Source organism: Scyliorhinus torazame, chromosome 3 (genome assembly GCF_047496885.1).
Source record: "Scyliorhinus torazame isolate Kashiwa2021f chromosome 3, sScyTor2.1, whole genome shotgun sequence".
Lineage (NCBI taxonomy): Eukaryota > Metazoa > Chordata > Chondrichthyes > Carcharhiniformes > Scyliorhinidae > Scyliorhinus > Scyliorhinus torazame.
The window spans coordinates 268,416,574-268,439,251 of NC_092709.1; the positions used below are offsets into that span (position 1 = coordinate 268,416,574).

General features: G+C 43.7%; 1 protein-coding gene across 3 annotated transcripts in view; it reads left to right on the forward strand.

Annotated features, from left to right (window-relative positions):
* kiaa1328 (KIAA1328 ortholog) overlaps positions 1-22,678 on the forward strand; it is a 248,111-nt gene that overhangs the window by 84,131 nt on the left and 141,302 nt on the right. For all 3 annotated transcript variants that reach the window (XM_072497237.1, XM_072497238.1, XM_072497236.1), the window contains one exon: positions 18,936-19,612. In XM_072497237.1, the coding sequence (XP_072353338.1) occupies positions 18,936-19,612 (677 nt within the window). The remainder of the gene's footprint in view (positions 1-18,935; positions 19,613-22,678) is intronic.

The window sequence follows — 22,678 nt, forward strand, 5'->3', positions numbered from 1 at the left end:
CAACAATACAAACATAGATCACTTAAAACTACCTCTGCTTCCTGACACTTGGAAGATGCAAATGTGACTAGGTTTGTGGGGAAATATAGTGTCTTTCTGGATGGATACATAGAAACATACATAGAAAATAGAAGCAGGAAGAGGCTATTCAGTCCTTCAAGCCTGCTCCGCCATTCATTATGATCATGGCTGACCATCAAGTTCAGTACCCTGATCCTGCCTTCCACCCCATATCCCTTGATCTCTTTAGCCCCAAGAGCTATACCTAATGGAGTTTAAACCAGACAAGTGTGAGATAATGCACTTTGGAAGGTCCAATGCATGTAGGAATTCCATAAAATGGTAGAACTCTTGCGAGTACTGACAGGCAGAGAGATCTGGGCATGCATGTACACCGATCACTGAAAGTGGCACCGTATGTGGATAAGGTGGTCAAGAAGGCATACTGGCCTTCATCGGTCGGGGCATTGAATATAAAAATTGGCAAGTTATGTTGCAGCTGGACACTACCAGAAGGATGTGGATGCTTTGGAGAGGGTACAGAAGCGGTTTACTCTGATGTTGCCTGGTATGGAGATAAACTCGGTCTGTTCTCACTGGAATGACGGAGATTGAGAGGTGACCTGATAAGAGGTCTACAAGATTATGAGTGGCATGGACAGAGTGGATAGTCAGATGCTCTTTCCTAGGGTAGGGAGTCAAGTTCTCGGGGCATAGGTTTACAGTGAATGGGTAAGTTTAGAACTGATGTGCGAGGCAAGTTTTTTTACACAGAGGGTGGTAAATATATGGAACATGCTGCCTGGGGAAGTGGTGGGAGCAGGTACGATAGCGGCATTTAAGGGGCAACTAGACAAATATCTGAATAGACATAGACATAGAAAGGGTGGGAATGGAAGGATACGGACTCCGTAAGTGCATACGGTTTTAGTTTAGGCAGGTACCATGATCGGCGCAGGCTTGGAGGGCCGACGGGCCTGTGCCTGTGCTGTTATTGTTCTTTGTTCCAATTCCTTCTAGAAATTACACACTGTTTCCGCCTCAACTACCTTTTCAACTGCAGAACATTCAGGTAAAAAATCTTAAGACTAGTCCTTTTAACAGTCCTTGTCCTGTCCCTACTATTTTTTACAGTGTCATTATCTGATACAGGACTGTGGTTTCTCTGCCTATCACTTTTCGCATTCTCCTTGCTGTGTTTTGCCCCTGCTCTGCATTCTTACATAGGTTCCCATCCTCCAGCCATATTAGTTTAGTTTAAACCCTCCTCAACTGCTCTAGCAAGTACCACCCCCCCCGCAATGCCCCAGGAATCTGAAACCCTCCCCCTCACACGTGTGTTGAGATGTGCCAAAAGGTTTTTTACTCATCGTCCCCGGACTTCAACCTTTCCTGTGTATCTGTCTTCTGAGCTTGTAAACTGTTCAAAATTTAAAAAAATACTTTTGGGATTAATTTTAAAACTAAATGCCATTGATGTGACAACTTAAGTGTGTGCTACTTTGTGAAAACCCATTCTATCCTGGTGCTTTTATAATTTCAGTGTGCCATTGTGAAAACATGCCAGAGGGCTAAGAGAAATACATATTTGTTGTTTCACATTGCTGAAGAGAGCAGGTAAAACAGCATCTTGAGACCACACATGTGTAAAGAGAAATTAGAATTCAGCTCTTGGTGAGTCAGGAGACTGTGAGTTTGAGGCTGATACTTCGTCAAGGGGAGTTCATGCCCGACAAATCTGTTAGAATTGTTTGAGGAGGTAATAAGGAAGTTGGATAAAGAGCCAGTGGACATGATCTATTTGGATTTCCAGAAGGCCTTTGAGAAGGTGTCGTATAGGAGGCTGCTAAATAAGATAACAGCCCATGGTGTTATGGGCAAGGTACTGGTATGGATAGAGGATTGGTTGAGTGGCAGAGGCAGAGAGTGAGGATTCAGGGGTGTTTTTCAGGATGACAGCTGGTGACTAGTGGTCTTCCGCATGGGTCAGTGTTGGGACCACAACTATCCATGATATTCATTATCTGGAAGAAGGCGTTGTTGCCAAGTTTGCAAGATATGTGGAAGGTCAGGTAATGCTGAGGAAGTGGGAAGGCTGCAGAAGGACTTGAACAGACTAAGAGAATGGGCAAAGAAGTGGCAGATGGAATACAATGTGGAAAAGTGTGAAGTAATGCCCTTCGGTAGGAAGAATAGTGGCATGGACTATTTTCTAAATGGGGAAAGGCTTTGGAAATCTGAAGGACAAAGGGATTTAATGCAGGTTCAATTGGCAGTTAGGAAGGCAAATACAATGTTAGCTTTCATCTCGAAAGGGCTAGAATACAATACCAGGGATGTACTGCTGAGGCTGTATAAGGGTTTCCAGAAGAGGTTCACAAGAATGATCCCGGAATGAAATCTTGCTATTTGAGGAACGGTTAAGGACTTTGGGTCTGTACTCGATGGAGTTCAGAAGGATGAAGGAGAATCTCATTGAAACTTACACTCTGTCTAAGCCTCTCAGTATTCTGTTTGTGGAGAATATGTTTCCACTAGTAGGAGAGACTAGAACCTGAGGGATAGCCTCAGACTGAAGGGACGATCATTTAAACCAAGATGAGGAATTTCTTCAGCCAGAGGGTGGTGAGTCTGTGGACTTCATTGCTGCAGAAGGCTATGGAGGCCAAGTCGCTGAGCGTCTTTAAGACAGAGATAGATGAGGAGATCAGGGGTTACAGGGAGAAGGCAGGAGATTGGGGATGAGGAAGATATCAGCCATGATTGAATGGTGGAGCAGACTCGATGGGCTGAATGGTCTAATTCTGCTCCTATATCTTATGGTCTTATGATAACACAGAAATGCTTCAGGGAAAGGCAGGACTGGGAGTGAAATGTTTCTGGATATAAGGCGATATGAAAGACAATGTGGTGGCATTGGTTAAGGAGAGCATTGCAGTGCTGGAGAAAGCGATGTACCAGATGGTTCAAGGACAGAATCAGTTTTAGTTAGAGCCAAACAAAATGGGCGCAATTATATTGCTTGGTGTAGTGTATAGACGGCCAACTATTGGGAAAGACGTAGACAAACTAATCTGCAGGGAAATTAGAGAGAGAGGCAAACATAATAATGATTATAATGGGGGACTATCCGGATGTAGACAGGGACAGTGATAGTGCAAAGGGCGGAGAGAGGGAAACGTTCCCAGATTGTGTTCAGGAACATTTTCTGCCCTGTATGTCTAATCCAACAAGAAAGTTGGACCTGATTCTTAGAAATGACCTGGGCCAAGTAGATCAAGCGTCAGTGGCGGAACATTGAGAGACAGTGATCATTATATCGTAAGGTTTAGGATGATAAATGAAAAGGACAGTGGGCAATGCAGAGTAAGAATAATTAACTGGGGGAGAACTGACTTCAATGGGGCAAGAACAGTGCTGGGCTGGATAGACTGCAACAAAACGTTGGCGGGAAAAACTGTAGCTGAACACTGAGTTCCCTTCCAAAAAAAAAATTGTCCGGGCGCAGTGAAGCTATATTTCCCTCAAAAGGAAAAGGTAGGGCAAGCAAATTTAGAGCTCCCTGAATGAAAAAAGAGATAGAAATCAAGGTAAGGAAGAAAAAGTGTGCTTATGGCAAGTGTCAGGTAGAAAATACAGCTGAGAACCAAGAGGAATACAGATGGTTCAGAGGGGAGGTGAAAAAGCGCAATCGATTGGGGAAGAGGGATTATGAGAAAAGACTCTCAGCCAAGATAAAGGAGAATTTAAAAGTCTTTGGGCATAAAGAGGAAGAGGAGGGTTGAGTAGGAACCTAAAAATGAATTTACACATGGAGACTGCGGCGTAGGTGTGGTATTAAATTAATATTTTGCATCCCTCTTTACCAAGGGTGTAAATGCTACCCAAGACATGGTGACAGAGAAGGAAATCTGCCCTGGTAGGGTTCAAAATAGATAAGGAAGTGTTGGGACTTCCGATGATGGGAATGTGCTGAGTGGACGGAGGGAAGGTGACCCTCCTCCAGGAACTTAGAAAATTGCGACTTTTAGCTACCGCCCTCCAAGACCACCACAACTACCAAGAAAAGCCCGGGAATAACTTTAGGACCTGAAAAGATGGTAGAATCAGCAAAAGACTAGAGAGGAAGACCGGGACGTCGGCAAGCACGCGGGATGAGTTGGAGCCAGCCACACAGTAGCACAGTGGTTAGCATGGTTGCTTCATAACTCCAGGGCCCTAGGTTCAATTCTTGGCTTGGGGGGTCAAGGGGGTGTAGGAGTGGGGTGGATGGGTAGAATGCTGGCTACGACAGGCAGCGAAAACACCAAAGCCAGGAACGACCATCTTGGCAGACCCCCAAACAATGTGAAGGGGCACATCCACATGGATGGCAATGGTGGCCATCTTGGATGCTCCCTGGACAAAAGGAACACCCGGAGCAAAGGGGTGCAGCCACATGGTGAACACGGTGACCACGACCATCCTGGATGGCCTGCAAACAAAGGGAAACTCCGGAGTCCAGGGGTGCATCCGCATGGGTAAGTATGGTTGCCCGGGGGGGGGGGGGGGGGCCCAACTGGAACGTCAGGATTAGCGGCCCAGTGAAAAGCTCCAGAGTCTGCCCATCTGAAAGTCTGACAACTGACGCACCTGAGGGAGAAGGACTGACCGCGGGTAAGAAAAGGTTGAGTGGGTCAGGCATACCAATTGTGTTGGGCGAGGGGGGTAGCCATGGGGGGGTGGGGGGGGGGGGTGAGGACTGAAAAATTGCAAATTTTACACCCTTGTTCAAAAAATGTTGTAAGGAAACCCCCAGCAATTACAGGCCGGTGAGATTAACATCAGTGGTGGGCAATCTTTCGGAAACAATTATTTGGGATAGAATTAGTAGTCACATGGAAAAATGTGGGTTTATTAGGAAGAGCTAGCATAGATTTCTGAAGGGAAATCGTGTTTAACCAACTTACTGGAGATTTTTGAGGAGTTAACAGAAAGGGCCGATGAGTGTAATGCAATTGATGTGAACATTCAAAAGACATTCGATGCCATGCCACACAACAGACTTAGGAGAAAAGTTACAGCTCATGGGATAAAAGGGACAGTAGCAAAGTGGATACAAAATTAGCCCTATAATAGGAAGCAGGAAGTAATGGTCAACAGATATTTTTCAGACTGGAGGAAGGTCGGCATTGGGACCCTTGCTTTTCCTGATATATATTAATGATCTAGATCTAGGTGTGCAGGGGACAATTTCAAGGTTTGCAGTGACACAAAACTTGGAAGTATTGTAAACTGTGAAGAGGACAGTGTAGAGCCTCAGAAGGGCATAGATAGGTTGGTGGAATTAGCAGACAAATTTTCCTTGCCCAGGATACAAAAATATTTTATTTTCCCTTTATCGGCCACTACTTCTAGGTAAAATCAAATTTAGTAACTTTCTTATTTATTACCTTTTCTATATAGTATGTTCCTTTTTATCTTCCTTTGAAATTCAACAGCTAAAAATTCATCCTCGCATCTCCCAATACAAATTTCTACTCCCGTGTTATTTACCTGCAGAACATCCAGTTGGGCCCTATTCACTTCTGCCTATTTTACACACCTAACCCCTCGGATGTCCTCAACTTTGTAGACATTTTCTTCACAAAGCCGATCATGACTTTAAACTGTCAACTGATTTGCTTTCTGAATTTTTAAAAGGGGTGTAAAAGTACTATGTTGTACAATGGCTATCTCCGAACAGAAATTCAGTAAAATGGTTCCAAAATAAAAGTGATTGTTTTTCTCTGTTTTGGGTAGTTTGTCAGTGAGGCTTACCTGCCTTTTTATATTGTGTCTGAAGCACTTTTCTCAGGTGCTGATAGATTGGCTATGTACCACCAGCATTTTAATGATCATGAATAAGTGTATTTTAATAACCAAGGTGCGCTAAACCAGTGGGACTTTCTGCCTTACTTCGTTCAATTGTGTCCACATTAACTGTGTTGGGATAAAATTATGACTGCAGGGATCTTTAGGGCTCAATGCTATATATGTATGCAATGTTTAAAAGAAATGGGTCAGGTATTTTTTCGAAATCTGCAGTTCTGGAACAGATACAGGAGTAAGCACTTTACATGTTCATATATCTGCCACAACCTTAGATATAACCTATATAGCTTTATGGTTCCCTTGCTAATAGTAAACCCAGATTAAACGGTATCAGTCACTCCCAAAGACTTTGTTCAACTCAACTCTATAATTGCATCCCCCTTCCAACCTTTTATGAGTAGCAGGAGGCGAACACATAGCTTAATTTAACTAGTATTTGAGTGTGCAAGTACACACTTGCATCAAGAAGTTACTAAAATTAAATAATAAATAAATATCAGAATAATGACCAAGTTTGAGAGTAATGAGCTAAAAATGGGGCAGTTGCACAGTTTAAATTGCTGCCAAAGTAGTGGTGTCGTTTGTGCAGTCTGCATGCCAGCTAGTCACATGAGAGATTGAATTGATATGCTCCCTCTTGTGCAGTTAACATCTGCAATAAAGCATCTTGCTGTCTGAAGATCATTGAGGTAGATTGCTTATTCACACTTCCTGTGACACGTATTGGTACTATGGCAGGGTATTAGTTATGAAATAACATGCTGCAATGGACATAAAGGTAGATGAATGAATGAGCCATTCATAAATTATGTATGCATGTTTCACAGCAAGCTTCTTAGTGTTTTTCAGTTTCTTCCAGTTTTTAAGACACCAATCAGTGTATGATTCTGAATAATTGAACAACTTTGATTCCCTTATCATTTAAGATCTAGATAAAATGCACAAAATAAGTTTGAAAAAAAAGACCCTAGGGTAAAAAAATTTCAGCACCTTCAGATGTGAGCATAAACAGCAGTGCCTTGCTTAGATCGATTTTATATAGTCCTAGAGTAATCACTGTACAGAAGGGGACCATACAGTTCATTGAGACTATGCTAGCTCTCTGAAGAGCAGTCCAATCAGTCCCTTTCTCCAACTCTATCCCCTTAGTCCTGTGAGTTTATTTTGCCTATTCAAATTTCATTCAGAATGATTCACCGTTTCTGCCCCTATCCTACCTTGTAGGAAGCAAGTTCTAGGTCATTCCCACTCACTGCGTAAAGAGGTCCTTCCTCACATTCCCCTCTGCTTCTCTTGCCCAAAACCTTAAATCTGTCCATCCCTAGTTCTTGTACCTTTAGCTATTAGGCACAGCTTTACTTATCTACCTGATCTAAATCTGTCTACCTTATTGCCCCTAAATCTCCTTTGCTCCAACGCAAACAACCCCAACTTCTCCACCTAATCTTGCAGCTCGTAAATGGATGTAATGCTTGGGTTGTGGCGTAACCCGGGCTTTATATATGTTTGGTATAACTTCATTGCTTTTGTACGTAATATTTATGAAGCCCAAAATGCCATATGCTTGGCTAACTCCGCTTTCGCTATGTCAAGCCACCTTGTAAAATCTATGGACATGAACTCTCTTCCTTCTGTCTCTGGATATTGTTTAGAATTGTGACGCCTCTCCCTATTCCTTCTGCCAAACTTTGCACGTGTCTGCTCAATCTGCAAGCCTACCTATGTCCAGTTGCAGTATTTTTGGTATCATCCTCACTGTCAGCCATACCTCTCACATATCCATCCCTGGCCTGCTGTAATGTTCCAATGAAGCCCAATGCAAACTGGAGTAGCAGCACCTCTTCTTCCAATTAGACACATTATAGCCCCGGGACCCAACATTGAGTTTAACAACTTTAGACTGTGACCCTTTTCTGCCGCCTTGACCCTATTTTTTCATCCAAAACCTGTTTTGTCCCAAAGCAAACCTACCACCCCACTGAGTCATCTATCACTTGTTCTTTAGTTTTGTTTTCACTGAGTAACAGACCTTTGTTTTTCCGTGAACATCATAGATTATCATAGAATTTACAGTGCAGAAGGAGGCCACCCGGCCCATCGGGTCTGCACCGGCTCTTGGAAAGAGCACCCCACCCAAGGTCAACACCTCCACCCTATCCCCACAACCCAGCAACCCCACCCAACACTAAGGGCAATTTTGGACACTAAGGGCAATTTATCACAGCCAATCCACCTAACCTGCACATCTTTGGACTGTGGGAGGAAACCGGAACACCCGGAGGAAACCCACGCACACACTGGGAGGAAGTGCAGACTCCGCACAGACAGTGACCCAAGCCGGAATCGAACCTGGGACCCTGGAGCTGTGAAGCAATTGTGCTATCCACAATGCTACCGTGCTGCCCTATATTTTGCTATCTTAGCTTTATGCCACTATCAGCACCTTCTGTAGCCCTTCATGCTGCCATTAATGCTTTGTCTGCCTCATGCCCTACACATCTTTGTTGCAATCTCTCCTCACTGCCAGCTATCACCGATCAACTCTGTTCTAGCTGCTCCACTCTTCTTATTTGGTATATAATCCATCACATTTCTCCCTCTCATAGCTCTGAAGAAGTCATAGTGACTCAAAATGTTGATGGTTTCTCTCTCCACAGATGCTACCAGACCCATCGAATTTTCCAGCATTTTCTTTTTTTTTTACTATTATGAGGTTAAACTGATGAGCATGGATATGCTCCCTTAATACTTAGTTGATTTGCCGTTGGATTAATATAATGAGTAACAACTGTAGAGCCTAGATTCATTTGTGTACCGGTCAGGCCATCTGGGAGCATCAGATCTTGAGTAATCTGTTTTGTATGCATTTATACAGCATAACTAAAATTGACTGAGATACAGGATCAGCTGGAAAGCTTTGGGTGCTTAAATTACTTTTACACAACTGTGCAGAAATAAATCTGCTCCTTCATCTTCATCTACAGACACTCAGCTGTTATAATAACTTAATTCAATGAAGGAGAATTTTAGAACATTGTTTACTACAGTCAGGCAGTGCTACGGAAGTTGTAACACACCAACACATGACTGCCTCTTAGTTTGTGGCTGTAAACAGTCGGAGAGAATGTGTTGGTGCATCCTATATCCATTTGCTTCATTCCCATCCTGGAGTGAAACTGAGAATGAAAGCATTAGTTGAATGAGCAGTTATGGCAAATTCTATTTTGCCCAAATTCTATATGCTGAATGTTTTAAAGTTTTGTTTTTGTAATATAAAGTTAACAATTTTCTCTCAACAAGCCAGCAACTTGAAAGCCTACAATGTTAATTTGAAGTGTCTATTAGTTGTACAGAGGGGCTGTACAAATTAAACGACTTTGGCTAATTTGAGATTTCTCTTTTTGACAATGGTGGGTCCAGGTGTTGTTCTGTTCCATTAACACAGCAGAGAACATTGCTGTGTAGAAGCTGTTGTGTATCCTGCTCACCCATCAAAGAAAACATTCTTCCTCCGGTGTAGTAACTTTCATTCAGCTCAGTAGCCCTGTCCTCATTAACGGGGTTCCTCTGCTTCTTACTCTCCAGTGTTCCTCTCCCCTGTAACTCTCAGTCCACTTCCTCTCCTCAGCCAATCTCCCCACCAGACATGCTGGTTTCTGGTTCTCAGCAGCTGAAAAAAATAATGTTTTTAAAGTTTGAACTAGTTTAGCTAATGAAGGTGCAACATGATGAGAGTGATACAGGTCCCGAAATGTATTGGGAAAGGCAGGTTGGGATGGCTTGTAGCAAGGAAGTCCTGAACTTAACAGCAGGATTTCACTAAAATAAAATCTGCTTCTTGACTGATAACCCATACTGGAAAACTGGGGCCTGGAAAGAACGGTGGGAGAGAATAATGCCAAAACAAATTTCTAAGCAAACCTGCATCATAGATTGAGACGTGAAAGAAATTAAGATTTCACTTGTAGAGTAAACATAAAATTGAGCCCTTGACTGAATTCAATTTCTGCAATTGCCCTGCAGTGTAGATAGCATTGTCGGGCCAACTTCTTTCACTTAATTTTTCCCCCCCATAAATTTAAAGTACCAATTTCCCCCCCCCCCCCCCCAATTAAGGGGCAATTTAGCATGGCCAATCCACCTAACCTGCACATCTTTGGGTTGTGGGGGTGAAACCCTTGCAGACATGGGGAGAATGTACAAACTCCACACGGACAGTGACCCAGGGCTGGGATTCGAACCCGGGTCCTCAGCGCCGCAGTCCCAGTGCTAACTTCTTCGGCACATGCCACCCCTTTCACTTAATATTTTAATAGTGAGAGAATAATTGTGATCTTTGGAGACCAATCATAGGGTGGCAGGTGGGGTATCATGATGGGGTGTCAGCAAATCGCAGCGTAGAAAACAGGTTAGCTTGTGCGGTCTGATTGGGGGCGGGGAAGCACTTCTACTTCTACTCCTCTCATTCTTGTAAACTCCTGAGACTATCAACCCAATGTACTTAGCCTGTCATCATAGGACAACCCACTTATCTGAAGAATCAATCTAGTGAATCCTCACTGTACAGCATTCTGGTTTTCTGTTATGACTAAAGTGAATAACCTCACATTATACATCATCTGCCACCTCGTTGCACACTCTTAACCTATCTATATGTCTTTGCAGTCTCTTTGTGTCATTCTCATAACTTACATTCCCACCTAGTCTTACATTGTCAGAAAACTTTAGGTACATTAATAGCTGAATATCTGAGGCCCCACCACTGATACTTGTAGCAGACCACTGATTATAGTCTGCCAACTTGAAAGTGTCCTGTTTATTTTTACTTCCTGCTTCTTGTATTTAAAAAAAAAGTATATTTTTATTCACATTTTTACATTTTATACACAATACAAGACCACAAAACAGTATAAAACACCAATACACCCATGCAACAACCAAAACATAACCTCACCCCTCACAAAAAGTAACCCCTCCCCCTCTTCCCCCCCCACCCCTTTAGCAACTAACGGTGACGAGCTCCTTAAAATACAGAGTAAATAGCTGCCATCCAGTAAAACCTCTCAATTGTTCCCCTCATGGTGTTCTTGACTTTCTCGAGGTATAGGAACTCCAGCAGATCTCCCAGCTGTGCTGAGACACTGGGCAGACAAGCAGACCTCCACCCCAGCAGCAGTCGTCTCCGGGCAATCAGCATGGCCTAGGCCAGAACATCGGCTGCAGTGTCCGTCTGCAGCTCCGGCAAGTCTGACACCCCAAACATGGCCACTAAGGGGCTGGTTTAACACAGGGCTAAATCGCTGGCTTTGAAATTGTGATGAAGTTCTAGTGACAAAGTACTCAACACTGGGCAAAATAGCTGGCTTTTAAAGCAGACCAAGGCAGGCTTTTAAAGCAGACCAAGGCAGGCCAGCAGCACGGTTCAATTCCCATACCGGCCTCCCTGACCAGGTGCCGGAATGTGGTGACTAGGAGCTTTTCACAGTGACTTCATTGAAGCCTACTTGTGACAATAAGCGATTTTCATTTCATTTCATTTCATTTCAATCATGACATACATGTGCAGTGCAGTTAGGCAACTCCATGTGCCTTTGCGCCTCTATTTGGTTATACATTCAACCAACGTAGGCTGGTTTCCTGTTCGCCAATAATGGAAGGTAAATCGTGTTCATACCCGTGAGCCCGACATTAATGGTGCGAACTATAGAATTGTATATCTTTGTTTTTGAAAAACAAGGAGTGCAGGGAAATGTAACATTGTCACTGTGAAAATGTGGTTTGTTCATTCATGTACTTTATCTAAATAAGCCACTTGATGGTCTTAGGTGGAACCTCTCTCACTTTCAGGTATTTTCAGACACCCTGCGGGGAACATTCACATGTTGCCACAGGTCTTATTTTTGGAACTGGTTTGGGCTTGTTATAATTCCTGAATTTTACTAAATATTTGGCAGAAGAAGATGCAATCCATGTTCAGGGAGTTGTGACATTTGCTTATATATCTGACCAGAACCTTTTCATCTGAGAGCATATAAATGCCCCTAATTTTAACAAAGGTCATCTTATATTTTTTTCACTTAAAGACTACAGTAATAATAAAAAGCAACATTTGTGTAGTGCCTTTTCCAACCACCAGATGTCTCAAAGCGCTTTGCAGCTAATTAAGTACTTTTGAGGTGTCATTGCAATTGTAATGTAGGATATGCTGCAGCCAAGTTGTGCACATCAACCTCTCACAAGCAACAATGTGATAATGACCGGATAGTATGTTTTTGTAATGTTGATTGAAGAATAAATATTGTCCAGGTCATTAGGGGCAGAATTTCCCCACATTTCTTCAGTGTGTCAGGCTTTCCTGGCACTCTTGGAAAAAATTTAAATGAGTGGGTGTGGTTTTTGGCAATCTGGCGGGGCTCAGTCTGATAGAGCGGCAAGGCCGGCTCCACAGAGACTGGGGTGCCATCTTTAATGGGCATCCCGATCAGCACAAAGTAAACAATCCCCAGCTCCCCCAGAACACACAACCTTCTGATTCCAGGCGAGACTGTTACCAATTTGGATATTGCTGACTCCCTTCTCCAATGTGGCACAAGGAGAGGACACATAGATCAGTACTGCTTGTTTTGTGCAGCTTCTGAGGGATCCTTGACACATTATAATCCGAGGTAGTGAGCGAACAAATGATGAAAGAATTAGACTAGAGGATCTATGATCACTCCAGTCTTAATGATGGCTGAACCCAGTGTAATGATGGCTTTGCACTCATACACCCAGTGTATGAGTGCAAAAGACAAGACTGAAGTATTTGCAGCTACCTTCAGCTTAGAGTATTGAGTGGACAAATGTTCTTGGCCTCTTCCTGTGGTCCTCGCCACGATTAATGACAATAAAAATGTGAAAGGGAGAATTTAGAATACGAGAGTAAATTATAAGAAATATAAGAAGAGATTTGACAAGTATATAAAAAAGGAAGAGAGTAGCTAAAGTAAATGTTGGTCCCTCAGGTGATGAGATTGGGGATTTAATAATGGGAAACAAATAAGCAGCATAGAACAAGTAAGGGAAAAAGCGAGATGGAAACATAAATCAATCACTATTGCAGAAGAAAAGTACTGGGAAAACTATTGCGACTCAAGGCTGACAAGTCCCAATTCCTGATGGCCTGCATCACAGGTTCTTAAAATAAGTGGTTGCAGAGATAGTGGATGCATTTGTTATAATCTTCCAAAATTCCTTAAATTTTGGAATGAGCCCAGCAGATTAGAAAGCTCTAGTGTAAAGTTTATTTCAGAAAGGAGGGAAACGTAAAACAAACTATGGGCGCGATTCTCCCAAAGAATTTCTAAATTCATTTGGGTTTTTCAGGGAGTTTCCTGCCGGTTCTATCGGTGTGGTCAGCACCGCTATTTAATGACGTTTAGTCACTTTTGTGGGCCCTGGGAGTTTCTCACCGGTTTAGCCCACACTTAGGGCGGGATTCTCCGACCCGGCGACCATTTCCATTGTCCGCGGCGATCTTGCGGCAGGCAGGGCGGATGAATCCAGCCATTAGAATTTTTTTCTACCACTGGGGAGCTGAATGCCAAGTTAGGGCTGCCATTTTAAAAGGGTGCCCCAAGTGAGCTTGGTTGTCGTTTTCCCCCCCCCCCCCCATGGGTAATGTCACCCCCCCCCCCCCCCCCCCCCCCCCCACCACTCATATGGGCACGACCCCACACCATCAAGTGAGGGCACCCCCACTTCAGGCTCTCCAAGCCCCTGTACAGCACCCGCTCCCTTCCAGGAACCCCATCCATCATCCCTCTCAATCTCCCGGAGGCCCCTACTTACCTGCCCTGCACACCTCCACTCTTCAAACAACACCTTCTACTCTCCTTTCATGGGCATGGCCCCTCTTGCCCCCTGGTCCTTGGCAGTGCCACCCTGATAACTGAGCACCCTTGCACTGCCACCTTAACAGCAGGACAGTGCTCCTGCCAGCTTGGCAGGGTGGCAGTGTCAAGATGTCATCTGGGCAGTGCCAAGGTGCCCTCCCCCCCAGGGGGAGGGTTAGGGAGCCATCCTGCACTGACCCTGATCACCCAGGGTTCTCTGATGGCCTGGAAGACCCGCAGGGTCCCGCTCTGCCTGGTCCACATTTGTGTGGACCAGCACGGAACGATGCCCATGAAAGGAGAGTGCCCACTTGCGGCCTCGCTGGGGAGGCCGGTGGACCCGCAATGCCGGTAGATGCTGGGTAATTTCGCCGAAGTTGGTTTGAAACCGGCTTCGGCCATCCCTTGCTGGGAGCATTCTGACTCCGACACCTTGCTGGACTTGGGTGAATCCCGCGAGGCGTGAAGACTGCTGGGATTCACCGGCCGCACCGCGCTCAAGGGAGAGCGTAACGTAGGCGATGGATCGCGCCTTATAGGTCAGTTAGCCCCTTACCTGTTATTGGAAAATGCTGGAATCTGTTGAGAAGCAAGTTGTTGGGGGGCATTGAGAAACTCCGAATGCAATCAAGCAGAGTCAACATGGTTTTATTAAAGGGACATCATGTTTGACAAATCTAGTTTTTTCAGGATGTAACAAACAGGGATTGGAGAAAGGAAAACCAATAGGGTCGTGTATTTGGACTTCTAAAATGCATTTGATAAGGTACCACAAAGGTTTACTGATTACTCCATCAGTATTGGGGCTTTAACTATTTAGAATCTATATTAATGATTTGAATGGAGATACGGGACTGGATTCTCCGCGCCGCCGTGCCATATTTATGTTTCAACCCGCTGGCGGGATGCTCTGTTATGCCGACTAGTCGATGGGGTTTGCCATTGTGGGGCAGCCCCACGCCGTCGGGAAACCCCCGGGTTGCCGGCAAAATGGAGCATCCTGCCGGCAGAGAATCCAGCCCATGGACTGTACTGTAGCCACATTTTCTTATTATACAAGGATAGATTGGAAAGCTAGTTGTGAAGGGGATACAAAGAATCTGCAAAGGAATATAGAAAGGTTAAGTGAGAGGGCAAATAAACTGGACGATAGAGCATATTGTGGGAAAATCCAAGATAGGAAAGCAGAATATTATTTAATCTGAGAGAGACCACAGAGGGATCTGGGTGTCCTCGAACATGAATCATAAAATGTTAGCATGCTGGTGCAGCATGTAATTCGGAAGGCCTTTATTACAATGGGGAAGGGCGGGAGTATAAAAATAGAGAAATCTTCCTCCGCTTGAACAGGGTATTGGTGATAGTACTGATTACAACTTTAGCCTCATTATTTAACGTGGGGTATAGTCACATTGGAGACAGTTCACTGGGATGATTTCTTTGATGAAAAGGTTGTCTTTGTGGAAATGTTGAGCGGGTTGGAGCAATAATTATTGGAGTTTAGAAGAATGAGAGATTCTCTTAATGAAGCATGTAAGATTGTGAGGGGGCTTGATAGGGTAGTTGCTGCAAGGATGTTTCCTCTCAGGGAGAAATCTAGAACAAGAGGACACAGTTTCAGAACAAAAGTTTTTAAGATGAAGATGAGGAGGAATTTCTTCTCTGAGGATCGTTAATCTTTGGAGGTTGGGTCATTGAATCTATTCAAGGCTGAGTTACATTGAGTTACTATTGATTTATGGGGAAGCGGTGGCACAGTGGTATTGTCACTGGACTAATAATCTAGAGGCCCAGGGTAATGCTGTGGGGAGCCAGGTTCGAATCCCACCAGAGTATATAGTGAAATTTGAATTTCAATAAAAATCTGGAATCAAAAGTCCAATGATGACCATTGTCGGGGAAAAAAATCCATCTGGTTCACTGATGTCATTCTGTGATTCCAGATCCACAATGTGCATGACTCTTTAAAAAAAGCCCTCTGAAATGGTCTACTTTCAAGGGAATAATGTGAAATAAATGCTGGCCCTCAACCCTTCAATGAATAAAAAAATTCTTGACTGACAAGTAGGCAATGGTTGTGGGGGTCAGACAGGAAAGTGGAGTTGAGGCCATGTTCTTATTGAATAGTGAAGTAGGATCCAGGTGCCAAATGGCCTAATCATCCTCCTGTTTCTTATCTTATGTTCTTGTCAAAAGTGGACAAGGCATACCAGCACCTTGAGGGGTCTCGAAGGGCATTAGAGACCCCTGGGTAGTCGGGAAGAGGGTAGGCTGGTACCCTGGTACTCCCTGGGCACCTTGGCACTGACAGTCTGGCATCCTGGCCCTGCCGCCCTGGCACTGCCATGGTACCAGGGGCACAGTCAGGGTGCCAGACTGGCGGTTCCTGGGTGCCAGGTTGCCACTAGAGGTTATCCAGAGGTTGGACCGGGGGGGGCCTTGCTAATTTGAGGGAGTGTGAGGAGGCATTCCCAGAGGCCTGAACAGTGGTGGAGGGGCAGGAAGAGTGGGGGGCCGCTGAAAGGGGGCGGGGAGATCAAGGTTGCCGCTCAAAATGACGCCCTGATCTGTGAACAGCTGTTCCTGCTGGCGAAAATAGCTCACCAGCAGGAAATCTCGCTGTGTGATCTTGGCGGGAGAAACATCCCGAGGCCCAAAAAGATGGCAAAGTGCCTATGAATAGCAAGGTGAATTTTGGCGCTGCAGCTACCGAGAAACAGCATGCCAAACTTGTGATAATGCGGACTTATATATTTGTCTGCTGAAACGCAGCCAGTAAAATTAAAACTTTTAATGGTGCTAAGTTTTTGTGCTCATTTTTGGGTACATTAGATCCTTTGTATAACTGACACATAATGGACATACTTTTGTTGTTGCTGAGATATTATAATATTGGACAAGAATGATTCGTTTGTGCTGCATTTCAATCATTTTAGATGCCTTTAAACTGATTTTGTGGAATTCAGTGTAAAATTTGGAAATTAACTGCACACTTACTAAATCATGTGTAATGTTTGTGAAGGAACAAACTTTTATTTTTCTGTGGTGGCTACAGCAGGGCCTACTGTAGTTGTACATCCTGTGGCAGCAAACAGAATTACTTCTGTGGCAGTAATTATGGCTGTTTCCCAGCTCATAAAAAAGATATTAGTTAGGAATATCCAGTTTCATATTATTTAGTAGTTTGAAGGATGTGTTTTATGACAAAGTTTGATGTGGAGTTCGCAGTAAGATGGCAAGATTATCTATATTTAATGAATGTTAAGAAATTCGGGCTTGAAGCAACATTACCATTGGAAGGTGTTGAGGATGCCATATTAGGGAAGCATGAGCCATGTGTATACCTCCCAGTGAAACAAAAAACAGTTATTGCATAAATAATATATGTTCAAACACTAAGAATAAACATTTTAGTTTATTAACCCACAAATTAACAAGAATATGTTTTATTTTATTTGTATTATGTTATACATTAACCTGCAGTAAATCACAATGCTTGACACTTTGATATGATGCTCTGAATTTCTACTGTATCGCTCATGTTAAGACATGTTGTGCACTTCAACAAATTGATCAGACACCACGCTGGCTAGTGACATAATCAGCCCTTCGAGTGCGCACCGGCTCCTGGAAAGAGCACCCTACCTGAGCCCATGCCTCCACCCCATCCCGTAACCCAGTAACACCACTCAACCTTTTGGACAATTTAGCATGGCCAATCCACCTCACCTCCACATCTTTGGACTGTGAGAGGAAACCAGAGCACCTGGAGGAAACGCACGCAGACACTGGGAGAAAGTGCAAACCCCACACAGGCAGTCACCCGAGTCCAGAATTGAACCCAGGCCCCTGGAGCTGTGAGGCAGCAGTGCTAACCACTGTGCCGCCCATGCTTGGTATATTTATACATTGTACATTGTGCATTGAGTAGTAGGACACCGGTTTATCACCATGGTTCACAACTTGGTAAGTCTAGTTCTCAGTTACAAATTGAGATGCTAAGCAGATGAAGTGTGAAAGTGAATCCATACCTCTTTTGAAAGCCATTTCCAGGGTCTTTGGAATAGGTCATCAGCTATGCTCTGTAGCTGAGAATAATGTAGGAAAGGAATAACAAAACCTTTCAAAAACCAATCATACGCAAATACAATTTGTGGTTCAATTAGTTCTATAAAAATGAAAAGTGCAGAACTAAGTAGTTATTGGTTATAACTCAGCCAACTAGTTACTGCCGTGTATCAAGTGAATTTAACTCTTAATGTCTTTTGATTGCAATCCTGATTAGAGATCATTGTTCTGAAATGATGGCCTGGGTTTTGTTGGGCTGACAGGGGTTCTCACCCACCAGTCAGAGAAATGGCAGAGAACCACTGTCAGTCGTGTGGGAAAGCCCAACAGAATCCAGTGTCCTTCAGGCATTTAAATGGCCACCATTGAGCCATTCCTCTGATTGAGGTTCCCAGCGGCAGAAGTCCAGTCAATCAGATGCTGACAGCTTCTTCTGCTGCAAACAGCAGCAATGTACCCATGGAGGTCTAGGATCATCCTGCAATCCCAGACCAAAGGTGATTGAAGGCAGAATGGGGAGTCAAGGTGTGGGTGTTACAGAGAGGGAGTTGCAGACAAAGGCACAGGATGACTTTTGGTGTCCTTGCGCTTCTTGATGCCGGGTCTCTCGAGTGCCTAATAGTGAGGAACGTCCCAGGAGGCTGCTTGCAAATGTTATAGGGATTGCTGGAGTGGACTTCCAAGGGTGCAGAAAGGTCGTGCAGCTTCCATTTAATCCCTGAATGTTGTCAATTGGCTCGTTAATGAACATTATTGATATCTCAACCTGCAGCGGCTGGGTATCCCGCATCTGTCCCTTTTGCCGTCTGACTTAATTGGAGCGAGGTTTTGCTGCCGGCGGGAGACTAAAGCAGGGCCTCTCCCACGATTGAAGGGGCCTGGCCACCATGTTTCCAGCAGTGACGTGCTGCAGAATGTCCATCTGATGACACTGTTTCTACTTCCACAACTTAACCTGCTGAGTATTTTCAGTATTTTCTGTTTTATCCCATTTATTATATTGGCTCTTTAACCACCAAGGCACTCATTTAAATACATTGGGAATAATTTGCATTAGAACATTCCACCCCACTGTCGGTAAAGGAATCACCTCTGAATGTCTCAGTATTTCTGTAATCTTTGCCAATGTTTTGCTTTTAGGTGTCTAGCAAGAAGAATCCTCCTCCACTGACATCTTCAGACCTAGATGGCTCCTATCTTGGAATTCCGCCCACTTGTACATTAGATGCTGCTGATAAATCTAAACAAGTGCTTATTGGTCCATCCCTTGTTCCTCATCTTCAGTCCGACGTGGCCCAGCATTTCGCAAACCAGAATCATCTTCAGCAAGTTCAGCATACTGAGAGTTTTCCGTCCCAAAATCGTTGTCGGACAAAAACTGGAAGTACAATTCAGGGCGAGCCAGTTGCAGGAAGACATTACAATATGAACGAACAGGTAGATATAGGTGCTGTGCGGGCTGGTACTCCTTGTGATATAGATGGCGGCCAACCTTCCCACTATGGATGGCTGAGAAATAGAGAGACTGATAATAATCAATTCACTATTGTACATAATGGGCATTTCAAACCGTTAACTGAACACAATGTGTACTCTGGAATGATTCATGATCCAGCAATAAACGATCAAATGGGAATAATGGCTGGAGATATTTTGCACGGAAATAAACTGCAGGTTGACCAAAGGCAGCAGCTGATGTGTCAGAAAATGGAGCTGGAGCTGGAGAAAGAAAAACTGCAGAGATTGCTCGCTCAGCACGAAAACCTGCTCCTTCGAAAACAACAGCAATTACATGAGTCAAGGTTGGATTACAGCAGGTGAGAATTTAATTGAACCTTGAACTTTCCTAATGGGGGTCATTTACCCATTGAAATTAGTCCTTACTAGATTGGAAACCAAGCTTTAATTAAAATTATCAATGTTGTTCATTGATTGCAACGGTTTTGAACCCCTTCCTTGGTGCAACTTTAATAGGTTTGAACAAACTGGATCCCATGTGACAACAACTTGTACAGTGTTTCAGTTTTAACTGCTCATAATCCTTGTTAAAATTTCACACCTGCCTAGCATTCTGAATGCTAACACATTTAGAACAGCTGCAATTCAGCAGGGATTTTAACAACATGATAAAATAATTATCAGTAATTGACAGATACAGCAAACTTCAAAGGCATTTTGCGTGGTAACCAAAATACTTTGCTGTATTAATAGTCCAAATTCAAACATAGAGATCCCAAAGTTCAATTAATTCTGTTAGTGAAAAGATTCCCCACATAATTCGTTTTTATTTTTAGCCTATGGATTTTTGCTAAGTATCCAAGTTAAATTTCAATATTTTAATGTAAGATATCAATATTCATTTCAATTTTTGGAAATCTGGAGTATCAGGAGAAAATTAACTATTTAAGGATTGTGTGGCTGACTGTGTGACAGGCTGTAGCGAGCCTGAGAAGGACAAGGAGGCGTAGTCCACTACAGCCACAGTCCCCGAGGATGACATTTGTGACTTTGATCAAGGCCATTCCAGTGCTGTGGCTGTCTCAGGTACCTGTTTGGAGAGATTCAAACATGGAGTTGCAGGTGAGATGATTTGGGAGGTGACAACGTAGTCAAGAATTTTAAAGAAAGGGAAGTTGAAGGTGGTTGTTTCCAAATAAAGAATTATTAATGGTGGAGTATTTGCAAGCAAAAGAATTAGAGTGTTGTCAATAAATTTAATATTCATCTGATGAATCATATAAATTACTGTTTTGGGATAAATGCTGGACATTTTTGGAAATTATATCGCTGATTCTTCATCTCTCTTGGAAGAGTAAGTACGTGTGTGCTGATAAAAATTATACATGGTGCCTTATGAGGTATGAGTTTGAATGGGAGTAGCTGGGGCATTTTATTATTTTCCTCATTTAATCTTTCAGTTGATTTTTTCTGAATACTTATTAAACAACTGCTGAGTAATGATGAGCTGAGTTATCTGTGGTGCGATAGTTGTTACATGGTTCAGTTTCAACTCCTTTACATGATTCCCTTACATTATTTCACTCAGTAACTCATTCAAGACATTGCTACAATTCAGTCATCTGGAGATACTGCTCAATACTAAATCAATAATAAGAAAGAAGTACATAAATGTTAAGGTTAGTCGCAGTTCACTTGTCTGGATTTCCTCCCCTCACCCTGCCCAACACCCGCAATCGTCTTTGAAGAAAAAATGAACCTTTGAGTACAGCCTGGGTGTTTTACTGCAGAACGATATCTATTTTGCAAATTCAGGAGTCCGCAATGATAATCTGGAACCGCAGCTCTAATTTTTAAACTTTGCTTTGCTGGACATTTACTTCATCCGTGTCTCCTTTAACTTTAATCTGAGATTTTAGTACCATAACATGCAGTGCATTTTCTTGCTGAGTCTTTCAGGCCATACCTGCATGTATGTGTGTTTGGGTGTATGGATATTAGAAGAAATAGAATGAACTCTGCTTCAGTACCTGTAGTATTGTAGAAACTTGCACATCAAGGTGGCAAAGTTACTAGAGGCACCCCTCTACATCAAAAAATATATAGAAATGAAATTCATACATTGATTGTAACTTCCTAAAATTGCAATATTACAGGGGCAGCACTGTGCCACAGTGGTTAGCACGGCACCGAGGACCCGGGTTCGATCCTGGCCCCTGGTCACTGTCCGTGTGGAGTTTGCACATTCTCCCCTTGTCTACGTGGGTCTCACCCCCACAACCGAAGAAGATGTGCAGGATAGGTCAATTGGCCACGCTTAATTGCCCCTTAATTGAAAAAAACGAATTGGGTACTCTATAATTAGTATAAAAATTTACAATATTATGTGCATTATGCCATAAGATTAAATGGATGTTTTTTGACTGAAGTTCGCGACTGTAATTTGAGGTGAGTATAGTAGTTTTTGTTTATAAATTTAGAGTACCCAATTATTTTTTCTCATTAAGGGTAATTTAGTGTAGCCAATCCACCTACCAGCACATCTTTGGGTTGTGGGGGTGAGACCCATGCAGACACGGGGAGAATGTGCAAACTCCATACGGACAGTGACCCAGAGCCAGGATCAAACCTGGGTCCTCAGCGCCGTGAGGCAGCAATGCTAATCACTGTGCCACGGAGAGGTGAGTACAGTAGTGCCTGTACTGTCAAATATTCTGGTTTATTTCCCTGTTTTTCCTCTTTCATCATTTTATTCTTGCTCAAGTGACCAAAGGTTTATGGATTCTGTGTGATTTGAAGTAGGCTATCTATCTTTGAGGGTTTATTGCAGATGAGTTATTGAAATGACTCTGAATTATCAGGTGGAATTTTTTCAAATACTGTGATATTCAAGTTTTTAGAAAGTGAAGAATCCATTACAGTGTTTGAAGTTCATCATATCTCCTCAGAATATACAGCAGATTAATTCATACCAGTTTACTTTCTGGCAATATGGTTTGCACTTTCCTAATTATGTTTACACAATTAGTGGTTAGAGTCAGGGACTTGGAGCATGCTACAGTTCGCTATGAAAAAACATCTGGGGTGGAATTCCCCGACCTCCCGCCGGGTCGGAGAATCGCTGCGTGAATCGCACGATGCCCGGACAGCATTCTCCTATGCGTGGCAAAACGGGCGCCCGTGCATGGCGCCCGGCTGCTCGGAGAATCGCCGAAAACGGTCGCAGCGGCGATTGTCCACTAGAGCAGGGATTCTCCAGGCCGGATGGGCCAAAGCTTACGCCGGCGCCGTTCTAACATGGTATAAAGTAGCATCAGCCAGTCATGCTGGCTGACGCTGCAGAAGGAGGTGGGCGACGGCGTGGAGCAGTCCCCGGGGGGGGGGGGTTGATGGCATTGGGGGTGGGGAGCCCGGGAGGGGGAGCG